Raw genomic sequence first — 16,458 nt, 5'->3', positions numbered from 1 at the left:
AAATAGCAAATACCTAAAATGTAATCACCTAACATGTATGTAGCATGTTAACACTTAAGCACGTTACAGTGATACCAAAGAAACTATTTAAAAGATAAAACATTTAGTAACAGGAGTGAATTTTTTAGCATATTATTAGCAAATACCGGTACATTAAGTACAGCCACATACCATTTACGGTAACACATGTTGACACTTAGGCATGTTACAGTGATACAAAAAAAAGATTTTAAAGGTTAAAATTTAGTACACAGGAGTGAGTTTTAGTGTGGTATTATCAAATACATAATACCATAATAACGCAATACAAAAAAAATTTGAAAGATTAAAATGTAGTAACAGGACTGAAAGTAACAGGAGTGTGTTTGTAGCATATTAGTAGTAAATACATGAAATGACACCAAGCACATTACAGTAATTTTACACAGAAAAAAATACAAAAAATAATGTCGGTAACAGGACTGCGATACGATTAAAATCCCAGTAGTAGTTTAAAAATGATGCATTAAAAAAAAAGAGTGAATGTAATTTTGTTCTTGGCGACCTGCAGAGGATGTGAATGGTGCAACTTCCTGTGGGTCATGTGACTTAAGGAATATTTCACATTTTTTTCACAATGTGTTGGGGTAAAACATGTGTTGAGTGAAACCCAGCAAGGCCACTAAAGTGTACAATAAAACTATATAAAGTTAAAATGTAAAAGTATAACATTCATGAAGATTTATGATTATATTTCATGGTTACGTCTAAATTTAGAAAGCAGAGACAATTGTTTTTGTTTCTAGTCTTTAAGGCAGTTATTATTAAATATAATTATTATTAATTGTTAAGGATAATAATAATTATGATTAAATATTATTATTTATTATCATTATTATTACAAGTTATTATTATTAAACGTTAATATTATTATTTATTATTATTTGTTATTATTGTTAAATATTATTATCATTGTTATTATTATTTTTAAATATTATTATTGTTAAATACTACTATTACTATTATTAATTATTATTTGTATTATAATTATTGTTTAATATCACTACTATTATTATTAAATATTATTATAATTGTTAAATATTACATATTATTATTATTAAACTTTAATATTATTATTTGTTCCTATTATTGTTAAATATTATAATCATCATTGTTATCATAATCATTTTAAAATATTATTATTGTTAAATATTACTATTACTATTGTTAAATATTATTATTATTATAATTATTGTTAGTTTAATATTACTACTATTATTAAATATTATTATCATTGTTAAATATTATTATTACTATTTATTGTTATTAAACATGAATATTATTACTTATTTATTGTTATTATTGTTAAATATGATTAATATCATTATTGTTATTATTTTAAAATATTATTATTGTTAAATATTACTATAATTAAATATTATTATTAGTATTATTATTGTTTAATATTACTACTATTATTAAATATTATCATTGTTCAATATTATTATTACCATTTTTTTTTGTTATACTTTTTTTTTGAGTGAAATGTTTTCTAAATTTCCCAAAATCAATAGTGTTCTTGCTGTGCTACGGTGGCAATGTGACACTTTTGTCTGGCGAAAAAGTTCTTGGTGGTCTTCTGACTTGTGTCAGCTGACGACTTTGCAGGAATGAGAAAGCAGCCACTGTACTTTGTCATACTAGTACTGAGTACTACAAAACAACTATTGTACGGATACACACCGGATACTGCCTCTTTATATCCTATCCAGCGCTTCCTTGGCCATACTGATAACAAGCTCAGCCCTCAAACTAATGTCATGTGACTTGTGATGTCATAACCAGGTTGTGTTGTTTTCCTGCTATACATCTCACTAATTAACACAAACTAAGACGAATACTGAAAATACATATTTGTTTTCAAATACGTCTTTTCATCCAAAACATCAAGAAAAGATCACGTTTTATGGGACATGTTTTTGTTTTGGAGACATTCACGAACAAGAATGACAATAAAGTACTGAAACAGAATATTAATAGTTTGTTTGTAATACTCTAATAATAATAATGATGATGGCAGATTGTTTGTAATAATAGTAGTAATAATATTAATTGGTGATTGTAGTAGAAATATATTATTTTGTAAATAATTGTTCATTGTAATATTAAACATAACTGTTGACTGTGTTTATATAAATATTAATAATTGTTGATTGTAGTAATAACAATGGAATTTAATATTTGTTGATTGTTGTAGTAATAATAATGGTCATAATTGTAATAATACAAATAATAATTGTTGATTGTAGTAATAATAATATTATTATTTCTTTAATTAAATTTTGATCATTGTTGATGGTGTTTATATAAATAATAATAGTTATTGATTGCAACGATAATGGTATATAATAATTGTTGATTATAATAATATTAATAATGGAAATAATTGTAGTACTAATAATAATGATTGTTAATTATAATAATGGTTATAATTGTAGAAATAAAAATAATTACTATTTTTGATTGTGTAAATAAAAATATTAATATTTGTTTAATCACATATTTGTAATCGTTGATTGTGTTCATGGAAGTATTAATAATTCTTTATTGCAGCAATAACAATGGTATGTAATAATTGTTTATTGTAATAATAATGGTATTTAATAATTGTTCATTATAATAATTATAATGGTAATAATTGTCGTTATAATAATAATAATTGTTGATTGTGTAAATAAAATATTAATATTTGTTATTTGTTTAATGAAATATTTGTTATTGTTTATGTAAGTATTACTAATTGTTTATTGTATTAATAACAATGGTATTTAATAATTGTTTATTGTAAAAAAAATAAAAGTTATAATTGTAGAAATAAAAATAAGAATTGTTGATTGTGTAAATAAAAATTTTTTTTTTTAAATTTGTTTAATAAAATATTTGTAATTGTTGACTGTGTTTATATAAATAATATTAATTGTTGATTGTAATAACAGCAATGGTATTTAATAATTGTTGATTTTAATATTAATAATGGTAATAATTGTAGTAAAAATTATTATTGTTGATTTTGTAAATACAATGATTAATATTTGATTAATAAAATATTGATAATTGTTGATTGTCTTTATATAAATATTAATAATTGTTGATTGTAATAATAATAATTATGGTAATAATTGTAATAATAAAAAATAGTAAATACAAATATTAATATTTATTTGTTCAACAAAATATTGATAATCGTTGATTGTGTTAATACAACTATTAATACTTGTAGATCGTACTAATGATAATTATTGTTGATTGTAATAATTAAAATATTAATTGTGATTTTGTTAATAAAAATAACAATTGTTCATGAAGTATGTATGTAATGTAGTATTAATGAAATCTGTCAATAGTGTTAATGAAATATTAATACTTGTTGATTGTAGTAATAATTATAATAATTATTGATTGTGTTTCAACAATAATGTAGATTTTGTTAATAATAATGATTGTTCATTGTGTTAATAAATGTGTTTTTATATTTTTGTTGTGATAATAGTACTTGTTATTAGCAGTATTACAATAATAATTGTTGATTGTGTTAGAAAAATATTGATATTTGTTTTTTGTAACAATAAAATATTGATAATTAAGGATTTTGTTGATTAAAATATTATTACTTGTAGATTGTAGTAATATTTGAAAATAATTGTTAATTGTAATAATACTTTTTGATTGTGATAACGAAAAATAATAATTATTGTTAATGAAAAATAACTGTTAACATAGTATTTATGTAATTTAGTAATACTTATAATTAGTTGTGTTATTAAAAATATTAATAATTGTTGATTGTGTTTGAATAATAATGTTATTTGCTTTAATAATAATTGATAATTGGGTTATTTAAGTTGTTAATAATTTGTATTGTAATAATAATAATTGTTAACTGCGTTACTAATAACAATTGGTAATTGTAATAATACAAATAATAATTGTTGATTGAAAATATTTGATATTTGTAATAATAAAATATTACAATTGTAATTTTTGTTGAGAAAAATAGTCTTACTTTTAGATTGAAGTAATAATGATGAGAATTGTTCATTGCGACAATAAAAATATATTTTGATTGTTAACAAAAATATTGATATATATTATTTGTAATAATGAAATATTGATGATTGTGGATTTTTTTATTAAAATATTATTACTTGTAGATTATACTCATAATTAAATTGTTAATTGTAATAATTAAATAATTAAAAAATAATTGTGTTAATGAAAAATAACTGTTGATTTAGTAATGTAATAATTATTATAATTGTTATTCACGTTAATAATAATAATAATTAATAACTGAGTTACCAAATATGCTAATAATTTTTCTTATAATAATAATAATTGTTAATTGTGTTAATAATAATAATTGGTGATTGTAATAATAATTTTGTTGATAAAAATATTTGTTATTTGTAATAATAAAATATTGACAGTTGTTGATAAAAAAAATAGCGTTACTTTTAGATTGCAATAATAATGATGATAATTGCAATAATACAATTTTTTTTTATTTTTGTGTCAATAAAAATATGAATCATTGTTGATTGTAGTAAAAATGATCATTGTGTTAATAAAATATTAATATTCATTGATTGTAGCAATAAATATAATAATTGTTGATTGCCCTAATAATCATTTTATTTGAGTTGATAACTAATAAAAACTGTTATTAACTGAACCCATTTGGCATTCGTAGCAGCCGGTGACCCAGGAGCGGGGCCCCAACATCTGCGGCCCCTTCCAAAGGTTTTCTTCTTTTCCCATTTTGGGCTTTTGAGTTTTTCCTTGCCCGGATGTGGGTTCAGATCTTGTGCAGCCACTTGTGATCAAATCAACGTTGATTCATAATAAAAAACACAAATACATTTTCATTACGACAATAATTCTTTATTGCAATAAATAAATTTGTGTTAATAAACACATTCATTGTTGATTGTAGTACAAATGATCATTGTTAATCGTGTTAATACATTGTTGATTGTAGTGATAATTGTTGATTGTGTTAATAATTATATTTAAAAAAAACATTTTAATAGGCGTCTGGAGCCTATCTCAGCTACAATCGGGCAGAAGGCGGGCTACACCCTGGACAAGTCGCCACCTCATCGCAGGGCCAACACAGATAGACAGACAACATTCACACTCACATTTACACACTAGGGTCAATTTAGTGTTGCCAATCAACCTATCCCCAGGTGCATGTCTTTGGAGGTGGGAGGAAACTTGATGATTGTAATAAAAATGATGGTAGTGTAAATCATTTTGACTAATTTAATAATTGTTGTTAGAACAAGGAGAAGGAGCGTCAGAAGGAGCGAGAGAAGGAGGCTCGTTCTAGCAAAGGTCATCTCTTCACTTCGCTCACCGTCTCGTCCACCACCTTGTGTTCCTCCTGTAACAGAAGCATCACCGCTAAGGAGGCGCTCAGCTGCCCTGGTAACACACACACACACACACACACGTTCTCGTATTTGTTACCTTCTTGAGACCTCCGAAAAAAGGCCTACCTCTTTAGGACCGCCCTTTCTTGATATATAAAGATTTGTATTTACAACATTAATAATATATATATATACTATGCAAATATAAAAAAGCTTGTTGTGAAAAATTAGTTGGAATTCCACAAGACAAAGGTCACAATTTCATAAGAAAAACTTAGAATTCTGGCAGCACTATAATAAAAGACGTAATTTTACTCAACGCAAGTTAAAATTTTACGATAAAAACGGAACATTTGTGCAATATTATGATAAAAGTTGGGACTTTCACTCAATAACAGACGCAATTTTACAAGAAAAAGCTTACCGGTACATTTTTTGTTTTTGTTGTATGCTTGCATGTTCGAAATAAACTCAAACTCAAATTCTGGCAATTGTATGAAACGTCATTTTACTGGACAAAAGTCTAAATTTTATAAGGAAACTTAAACATTTTGGCAATATAATAATAATATTCGGAATTTTACTTGGCAAAATGATGACAAAAGTCATAATTTTACTCAAAAAGTGTCACTATTTTACAAGAACAACAACCAAATTGGAAATATTGTGATAACAGTCAGAATTTTATATGACAAATGTCACCATTTTGCAGTAAAAAGTAATAATTTTACATTAAAAGTAATAATTTTACAAGAAAATATTGCAATATTACAGAAACAAAAAATATGAGAAATTGTTCCCAATTTTATTAGAAAAAAGTCAACATATTGTGAAAAAAAAACTGCTTTTAGTTAATTTTTGTATTTTTAGTTTGTAATTGATTTTTAATCATTATTTAATCCGTTATTACAGTATGTCTCTATATACATATGTATTTATTTGTATTCATTTTGGCCAAAGGGGGCGCATTTCAATTTCTTACACACACTGGTTATTACATATGTTGGCCAGAGGGGGAGCACTTCAAATTTTTACACACACTTGTTATTTCATATGTTGACCAGAGGGAGAGCACTTTTAAAAGCGACACACAGTCAATTTGAAAAATCCCTCCTTTTTGGGACCACCCTCATTTTGATAGATTTCTGCACCAGGGGTGCTAATGAGACATTCTCTATTAGATGCAATGGTTTTCCGTATTGGCACCATGATTTATGTCCTAACTTGTTCACCGCTCCTCATATTGAAGGTACTTTTCCTTGTTGATGTCTCAAGAAGGGTAGAAATACAAGAACACACACACACACGCGCGTGATCAGTGGAGTGATTTGCCGTGTGATTGACTGTAATTTGCTGTGTCAGCATGTAACGTCACCATCCACAACCGCTGCAGGGACAGTCTGGCCAGCTGTGCCAAGATGAAGCAGAAGGTATGTGATTCACGCTCAAAAATCATCTTTTGATAACTTTTCTTTGTCAAGCTGCTTGCACGTGCAAAACACAAGTACAACATTTTAAAGGGGAACTGCATTTTTTGGAGGGGAATATTGTCCGTCATTCACAATCCTTATGCACAAAAAACCACGTTTTTCCTTTTTTAAGCATTCTAAATCGTAAATAAATGTTAGCGAAAGTCAGCTAAGAATGGAGTCAATGGAAGTTCCTCTATTCCGCCTGTAAAGCGCTCTAAAAAACCTCCATCAAGGTTTTATATACACACTGTAAGTATATATGTAATGTAGTAACATTCATAATAACATTTAATATTTACATATTTTGATCATTTTAATATATATTTCCTTTCGACAACAACGACACTATGGCAGCCTTCATGCGAGACAACAAACAAAATAAAACAATCACTTACTGTACGATGTCTGCTCTCACTGGGATGTTTATATCTTCCCGTTTAGATGAAGAATTAATCATAATACTCATGTACGAGTGTCTTTTCGTGTCTTACTCGCCTTCTCCGGGTCTATAAAGTTGACCAACTTTCCCCCCCAAAAATGCAGTTCCCCTTTAAAAAAAGACAAAATAAATGACTTGATTTTCTGTATTTATAATTTAGTTCATGAAATGTGTTTTGCACTTCAAGACCACAATATGCAAATTAATATAATGTATATTTACACTAATGATAATACAGAATAGTAAAATTAATAATGTCTTATTAACACTAATAATGTCATAATAACACTAATGATACAGTGTAGGTCATATTACTAACTATATATATATATATATATATATATATATATATATATATATATATATATATATATATATATATATATATATATATATATATATATATACACATTTTATTAACAGTAGTGTTATGTTAACAATAACAATTTCATATTAACACTGATAATGTCGTATTGACACTAATAATGTCATATTAACACTAATAATGTCTTATTTACACTAATGATACAGTGTAGGTCATATTACTAACAATATATATGTATTCGTTTTATTAGCAGTAATGTTATATTAACACTAATAATGTCATAATAACACCAATAATGTCATATTAAGACTAATAATGTCATATAAACACTAATAATGTCTTATTAACACTATTAATGTAATAATAGCACAAATGATATGGTGTAGGTCATATTACTAACAATGTATATGTTTACGTTTTATTAGCAAAAATGTTGTATTGGCACTTATGTCATATTAACACTAATAACGTCATAATAACACTAATAATGTCATAATAACACTAATAATGTCTTATTAACACTATTAATGTAATAATAACACTAATGATATAGTGTAGGTCATATTACTAACAATATATATGTATACATTTTTTTAGCAGTAATGTTATACTAACACTAATAATGTTATATTAGCACTAATAATGTCATATTAACACTAATAACGTCTTATTAACACTAATAATGTCATAATAACACTAATGATACAGTGTAGGTCATATTACTAACAATATATGTATACGTTTTATTAGCAGTAATGTTATATTAACAATAATAATGTCATATTGACTCTAATAGTGTCTTATTAACACTAATAATTTCATATTAACACTAATAATTGCTTATTAACAGAAAATGTTTTATTAACACTAATAATGTCATATTAACACTATTAATGCCATATTAACATTAATAATGCCATATTACCACTAATGATACAGTGTAGGTCATATTAGTAACATTATATATGTATACGTTTTATTAGCAGTAATGTTATGTTAACACTAATAATGTCATATTAACACTAATAATGTCTTATTAACACTAATAATGTTTTATTAACAATAATAATTTTATACTAACACTATTAATGCCATATTAACAATAATGTCATATTAACACTAATAATTGCTTATTAACAGAAAATGTCTGATTAACATTGTTATATTAACACTAATACTATCTTATTAATACTAATAATGTTTTATTAACAATAATAATGTTATATTAACACTATTAATGCCATGTTAACACTAATAATGTCATAATAACACTAATGATACAGTGTAGGTCCTATTACTAACTATATATGTATACGTTTCATTAGCAGTAATGTTATATTAACACTAATAATGTCATATTAACAATAATAATACAGTATATGTCATATTACTAACAATATATATGGATACGTTTCATTAGCAGTAATGTTATATGAATGTTTGTATCCTAGCAACAGAAGCTGGCGATGGCGAGGAACAGTTCTGCTCTTCAGAACGTTGCGCTGCGGAACAAAAGTGAGTAAACGGATCGGAAGATGTAGTTTGGATCCAAGCTGTGGTTGTCATGACAACGTTGTGGTCCCTCAGCACCGACGGTGAAGGAGCGTCCCAGCTCGGCCATCTACCCCTCAGACAGTCTTCGCCAGTCTCTGCTGGGATCACGCCGCGTTCGCTCGGGTCTCTCGCTCGCCAAGAGCGTCTCCACCAATAACCTCGCCAAGTGAGTGTGAAAAGCACACTGATTGGTCCTCACCACACTTCCTGTCCTTCTGCATGATTGGTCCTCACCACACTTCCTGTCCTTCTGCATGTTTGGTCCTAACAACACTTCCTGTCCTTCTGCATGATTGGTCCTCACCACACTTCCTGTCCTTCTGCATGATTGGTCCTAACAACACTTCCTGTCCGTCTGCATGATTGGTCCTAACAACACTTCCTGTCCGTCTGCATGATTGGTCCTCACAACACTTCCTGTCCTTCTGCATGATTGGTCCTCACCACACTTCCTGTCCTTCTGCATGATTGGTCCTCACAACACTTCCTGTCCTTCTGCATGATTGGTCCCCACCACACTTCCTGTCCTTCTGCATGATTGGTCCTAACAACACTTCCTGTCCGTCTGCATGATTGGTCCTCACCACACTTCCTGTCCTTCTGCATGATTGGTCCTCACCACACTTCCTGTCCTTCTGCATGATTGGTCCTCACCACACTTCCTGTCCTTCTGCATGTTTGGTCCTCACAACACTTCCTGTCCTTCTGCATGATTGGTCCTCACAACACTTCCTGTCCTTCTGCATGATTGGTTCTAACAACACTTCCTGTCCTTTTGCATGATTGGTCCTCACCACACTTCCTGTCCTTTTGCATGATTGTTCCTCACCACACTTCCTGTCCTTCTGCATGATTGGTCCACACCACACTTCCTGTCCTTCTGCATTATTGGTCCTCACCACACTTCCTGTCCTTCTGCATTATTGGTCCTCACCACACTTCCTGTCCTTTTGCATGATTGGTCCTCACCACACTTCCTGTCCTTCTGCATGATTGGTCCACACCACACTTCCTGTCCTTCTACATGATTGGTCCTCACCACACTTCCTGTCCTTCTGCATGTTTGGTCCTCACAACACTTCCTGTCCTTCTGCATGATTGGTTCTAACAACACTTCCTGTCCTTTTGCATGATTGGTCCTCACAACACTTCCAGTCTTTCTGAATTATTGGTCCTCACAACACTTCCTGTCCTTCTGCATGATTGGTCCTCACCACACTTCCTGTCCTTCTGCATGTTTGGTCCTAACAACACTTCCTGTCCTTTTACATGATTGGTCATAACAACACTTCCTGTCCTTCTACATGATTGGTCCTAATAACACTTCCTGTCCTTCTGCATGATTGGTCCTAACCACACTTCCTGTCCTTCTGCATGATTGGTCCTAACAACACTTCCTGTCCTTCTGCATGATTGGTCCTAACAACACTTCCTGTCCTTCTGCATGATTGGTCCTCACAACACTTCCTGTCCTTCTGCATGATTGGGCCTCACAACACTTCCTGTCCTCATGATTGGTCCTAACAACAATTCCTGTCCTCCTGCACGCAGGGCAAGCGAGGACTCTGTGGGTCTCCGGAGGATTTTGTCTCATTCGACCGAGTCTCTGAACTTCAGGAGCAGGACTTTGTCCATGGAGTCTCTTACAGACGACGGTATGTTCCTTTTTTTACTTCCATACCTTTGTAACGTGCTCTTCTTTATGTTATTCTTGCTCGTCTTCTCTGTGTTCTCAGTCTACTCATGCTGTTCGCTATGTTCTGTTTGTTTTCCCATGGTCTTCTCATGGTCTTCTAGTAGTCTTTTTATGGTGTTCTCGTTGTCTTTTCATAGTCTTCTAATGGTGTTCTCATAGTCTTCTAATGGTGTTTTCATAATTTCTTATGGTGTTCTCATAGTTTTCAAATGCTGTTCTCATAGTCTTCTTATTGTCTTCTCATGATATTCTCATAGTCTTCTCATTGTTCTCATCGTCTTCTCGCAATTTGAACATGCTCTTCTCATGGACTCCTTATTGGGTTTTCATAGTTGTCTCATGGTGTTCCCATGCTGTTCTCATAGTCTTTTCATGTTTTTCTTCATGTGTTCCCATAGTCTTGTCATGTTCTTCAAAAGGTATTCTCATTATCTTCTTATTGTGTTCTCATGGTCTCCCAATGGTCTTCTCGTAGTATAGGCCTTCTGATTGTGTTCTCATTTTCTTCTCATGGTGTTTGCATAGTCTTCTAAAGGCATTCTGATTGTGTTCTCATTTTCTTCTCATGGTGTTTGCATAGTCTTCTAAAGGCCTTCTGATTGTGTTCTCATTTTCTTCTCATGGTGTTTGCATAGTCTTCTAAAGGCCTTCTGATTGTGTTCTCATTTTCTTCTCATGGTGTTCGCATAGTCTTCTAAAGGCCTTCCGATTGTGTTCTCATTTTCTTCTCATAGTGTTTGCATAGTCTTCTAAAGGCCTTCTGGTTGTGTTCTAATTTTCTGTTCATTGTGTTCTCATTGTTTTCTCATGGTCTTCTCATAATCTTCGCTTTGTGTTCTCATGGTCTTCTAAAGGTCTTCTCATAATCTTTTCATTGTCTTCTCAATGGGGTTCTCATGGTGTTCTCAGTTTTCTCATGGTCTTCTTATAATCTTTCCATTGTGTTCTCTTGGTCTTCTTATAGTGTTTTTCATAGTTTTCAAAAGGTCTTCTCATAGTCTTCTCATTGTGTTTTTATGGTATTCTCATAACCCTTTCATTGTGTTCTCATAGTCGTCAAAAGGTCTTCTCATAATCCTCTAATAGTCGTCTCATGCTGTTCTCATTGCGTTTTTATGGTCTTCAAAATGTATTCTCATAATCATTTCATAGTCTTCTCACAATGTTATTATGGTGTTCTTATAATATTCTAAAGGCCTTTTCATGGTGTTCTCATAGGTTTGTCATGGTCTTCTGAATGGTGTTCTCATTTTCTTCTAATGGTGTTCTCATGGTCTTCTTATAATCTTTCCATTGTGTTCTCTTGGTCTTCCTATAACCTTTCCATTGTTTTCTCATAGTCTTGTCATGCTGTTCTCATTGTGTTTTTATGGTATTCTCATAACCTTTTCATTGTGTTCTCATAGTCTTCAAAAGGTCTTCTCATAATCGTCTAAGGCTGTTCTCATTGTGTTATTATGGTCTTCAAAATGTCTTCTCATAATCTTTTCATTGTGTTCTCATAGTCTTCAAATAATCCTATCATTGTATTCTCATAGTCTTCTAAAGGCCTTCTCATGGTGTTCTAATAGTTTTCTCATAATCTTTTCTTTGTGTCCTCAGTCTTTTCATGGTCTTTACAAGGTCTTTTCATAGTGTTCTCATAGTCTTCAAAAGGTATTCCCATAGTTTTCTCATGGTGTTCCATGGTCTGTTGTAGGAGAGTGGTTTTGGAGTCCCCTGCTGGAGCAGCTGCAGGTGGAGGGTCGCAGTGTCCAGGCTGACAGTTGGAGTCTGGTGGTGGAACCCAAGTTCCTGCAGACGCTCCACAAAGACGTCATGAAGCAACAGGACGTCATTTACGGTAACACGCACACCACTTTTCAACACAACCTTCATCTTGAATGACATCATCGCTTGTGTGCAGAGTTGATCCAGACCGAGTTTCACCACGTGCGGACGTTACGGATCATGGAGGGCGTGTACAGGCGGGGGATGCTGGAGGAGGTGATGCTGGAGGCGGGCGTGGTCCACACCATCTTCCCCTGTCTGGACCAGCTGCTGGAGCTCCACTCCGCCTTCCTGGCGCAACTTTTGGACATGAGGAAGCGCGGCGAGGTGGAGGGAAGCTCCACCAACTTCATCGTGCCCAACATAGGAGAGCTGCTGCTTGCACAGGTGAGGACACACACACACACACACACACACACACACACACACACACACACGCAAAAACACACAAACAAGGGTGATCATGTCAGGTAATCGAGTGAAATGTTTGGTTAGGTGTGTGTGTGTGTGTGTGTGTGTGTGTGTGTGTGTGTGTGTGTGTGTGTGTGTGTGTGTGTGTGTGTATAGAGGAAGTAGTTAAGACAAAACAAAGGAGGTGTATGTGTGTACAGGAAGTAGTTGATAAGACACAACAAAGGTGTGTGTGTGTACAAGATAAAACAAAGTTGTGTGTGTGCAGGAAGTAGTTGATAAGACAAAACAAAGGTGTGTGTGTTTGTGTGTGTGTGTACAGGAAGTAGTTTACAAGACAAAATAAATGTGTGTGTTTGTTTGTGTACAGGAAGTAGTTTACAAGACAAAATAAATGTGTGTGTTTGTGTGTGTACAGGAAGTAGTTGACTAAACAAGGTGTGTGTGTTTGTGTATACATGAAGTAGTTTACAAGACAAAATAAAATGTGTGTGTAAAGGAAGTACTTTACAAAACAAAGGTGTGTGTGTTTGTGTGTACAGGAAGTAGTTTACAAGACAAAAGAACGTTTTGTGTGTGTGTGTACAGGAAGTAGTTTACAAAACAAAAGAAAGTTGTGTGTTTGTACGTACAGGAAGTAGTTTGCAAAACAAAACAAAGGTGTGTGCGTGTGTTTACAGGAAGTAGGTTACAATACAAAAGAAAGTTGTGTGTGTGCAGGAAGTATTTCACAAGGTAAAACAACATTGTGTGTACAGAAAGTAGTTTACAAAACAAAGGTGTGTTTGTGTGTACAGGAAGTAGTTTACAAAATAGTGTTTGGGTGTACAGGAAGTAGTTTACGAGACAAGATACATTTGTGTGTTTGTGTGTGTACAGGAAGTAGTTTACAAAACAAAGATGTGTATGTGTTTGTGTGTACAGGAAGTACTTTACAAAATAGTGTTTGGGTGTACAGGTAGTTTACAAGACAAGATACATTTGTGTGTTTGTGTGTGTATAGGAAGTAGTTGACAAGATAAAACAAAGTTGTGTGTTTGTGTGTGTGTACAGGAAGTAATTTACAAGACAAAAGAAAGTTGTGTGTTTGTGTGTGTACAGGAAGTAGTTTGCGGGACAAAAGAAAGTTGTGTGTTTGTGTACAGGAAGTAGTTTACAAGACAAAAGAAACTTCTGTTTGTGTGTGTATAGGAAGTAGTTTGAGAGACAAAAATAAGTTGTGTGTACAGGAAGTAGTTTGCGAGACAAAAGAAAGTTGTGTGTTTGTGTGTACAGGAAGTAGTTTGCGAGACAGAAGAAAGTTGTGTGTTTGTATGTGCACAGGAAGTAGTTTAAAAGAAAGTTTTGTGTAGTTCTCAGGTCAGTGTGCAGCAGACATGAAGAAGGTTTATTCGGAGTTCTGCAGTCGTCATCCCAAAGCGGTGAAGCTCTACAAAGAAGTTCTGCTGCGGGACAGAAGACTGCAGCAGTTCATCAGGGTGAGTCTGGTCTTTGTGAAAAGTTGTTTGCTGGTTTGAGTTGTTGACATAGGAAGACCTGAATTTCCTTAAGAAGTCCAGTGCTGGTTCTTGAAGGTTCTCTACTGACATTCCCCTTCTTGCTCAGCGTGCCTGTCGGGGTCCTCTGCTGCGTCGCCATGGCGTCCAGGAGTGCATCCTGCTGGTCACCCAGAGGATCACCAAATATCCCGTTCTTCTTCAGAGGCTCCTGGACAACACCAAAGGTACGCCAGGAGTTGGCCTCGGAGGTCCAAACTGAAGTGCTGAAGAACTGATGTGACCACGTCGCCTCCCTCAGGCAACCAAGAGGAGGCGCAAACGCTGAGCCAAGCTCTGCTCCTCCTCAAGGACCTCATCAGCTCGGTGGATCGGGAGGTTCTGGAGCTGGACCGGACCAGGAGGCTGCAGGAGATCCAAGCCCGCCTGGACCACCGGTCTCAGGCCGAGGTCCGGGGCGGAGGCGTGTTCCGAGGAGGAGAGCTGCAGCGAAGGAGGCTTCTCCATGATGGAATGCTGCTCTGGAAGGTCCAGGGCTCCAGGATGAAAGGTAGAGGAGGAGCACGTGGGCGAGGCTTGGCGAGTCACATGACCTGACCTGTGGGTGTGTCCAGATGTTCGGGTGCTGTTGATGTCGGACATCTTGGTTTTCCTTCAAGACAAAGACCAAAAGTTCACGTTTGCGTCCTTCGTAAGTTCACACCTGAGCGTCCACCACAACATAAGACATGTCCAATGTGTGTGTGTGTGTGTGTGAGACATTATCACCTGTCTGCGTGTGTGTAATACCTCATCACCTGTGTGTGTGAGAGACATCACCTGTGTTTGTGTGAGGCATTACCTGTGTTTACGTGTGTGTGTACGTGAGACATAATCACCTGTGTTTGTGTGTGTTTACGTGAGACATCATCACCTGTGTGTGTGTGAGAGACATCATCGCCTGTATTTGTGAGACATCACGTGTGTGTGTGACATCATCACTTGTGTTTGTGTGTGTTTACGTGAGACATCACCTGAGTGTGAGACATCACCGCCTGTGTCTGTGAGACGTCACCTGCGTGTGTGTATGTGACATCATCACCTGTGTATGTGAGACATCATCACCTGTGAGTGTGTGTGTGTGTGTGTGTGTGTGTGAGAGACATCACCTGTGTGTTTGTGTGAGGCATTACCTGTGTTTACGTGTGTGTGTACGTGAGACATCATCACCTGTGTTTGTGTGTGTTTATGTGAGACATCATCACCTGTGTGTGTGTGTGAGAGACATCATCGCCTGTATTTGTGAGACATCACCTGCGTGTGTGTGTTTGTGTGTGACATCATCACCTGTGCTTGTGTGTACATGAGACATCATCACCTGTGTCTGTGTGGGTGTGAGTCATCATCACCTGTGTTCGTGAGACATCACCTGCGTGTGTGTGTGTGTGACATCATCAGCTGTGTGTGTGTGTGTGTGAGAGAGACATTATCACTTGTTTGTGTTTGTTTACGTGAGACATCACCTGTGTGTGAGACATCATTGCCTGTGTTTGTGAGACATCACCTGCGTGTGTGTGTGTGACATCCCCTGTGTGAGAGACATCACCTGTGTTTGTGTGTGTGAGGCATTACCTGTGTTTACGTGTGTGTACGTGAGACATCATCACCTGTGTTTGTGTGTGTTTACGTGAGACATCATCACCTGTGTGTGTGTGAGAGAGACATCATCGCCTGTATTTGTGAGACATCACCTGCATGTGTGTGTTTGTGTGTGACATTATTACCTGTGCTTGTGTGTACATGAGACATCACCTGTGTCTGTGTGGGTGTGAGACATCATCACCTGTGTTCGTGAGACATCACCTGCATGTGTGTGTGTGACATCATCACCTGTGTGCATGT

At 33.8% G+C, this 16,458-nt stretch overlaps 1 protein-coding gene across 1 annotated transcript in view; it reads left to right on the top strand.

Annotated features, from left to right (window-relative positions):
- arhgef2 (rho/rac guanine nucleotide exchange factor (GEF) 2) overlaps window positions 1–16,458 on the top strand; it is a 33,966-nt gene that overhangs the window by 3,635 nt on the left and 13,873 nt on the right. The window contains exons 2-12 of the mRNA XM_062029815.1: window positions 5,322–5,469; window positions 6,777–6,844; window positions 9,102–9,165; window positions 9,238–9,370; window positions 10,756–10,859; window positions 12,600–12,743; window positions 12,807–13,057; window positions 14,434–14,559; window positions 14,687–14,804; window positions 14,879–15,127; window positions 15,192–15,268. Coding sequence (XP_061885799.1) covers window positions 5,322–5,469; window positions 6,777–6,844; window positions 9,102–9,165; window positions 9,238–9,370; window positions 10,756–10,859; window positions 12,600–12,743; window positions 12,807–13,057; window positions 14,434–14,559; window positions 14,687–14,804; window positions 14,879–15,127; window positions 15,192–15,268 — 1,482 coding nt within the window. The remainder of the gene's footprint in view (window positions 1–5,321; window positions 5,470–6,776; window positions 6,845–9,101; window positions 9,166–9,237; window positions 9,371–10,755; window positions 10,860–12,599; window positions 12,744–12,806; window positions 13,058–14,433; window positions 14,560–14,686; window positions 14,805–14,878; window positions 15,128–15,191; window positions 15,269–16,458) is intronic.

This window comes from Entelurus aequoreus, linkage group LG20 (assembly GCF_033978785.1).
Source record: "Entelurus aequoreus isolate RoL-2023_Sb linkage group LG20, RoL_Eaeq_v1.1, whole genome shotgun sequence".
NCBI classification, from domain to species: domain Eukaryota; kingdom Metazoa; phylum Chordata; class Actinopteri; order Syngnathiformes; family Syngnathidae; genus Entelurus; species Entelurus aequoreus.
This window is presented reverse-complemented; position numbering and strand designations above follow the sequence as displayed.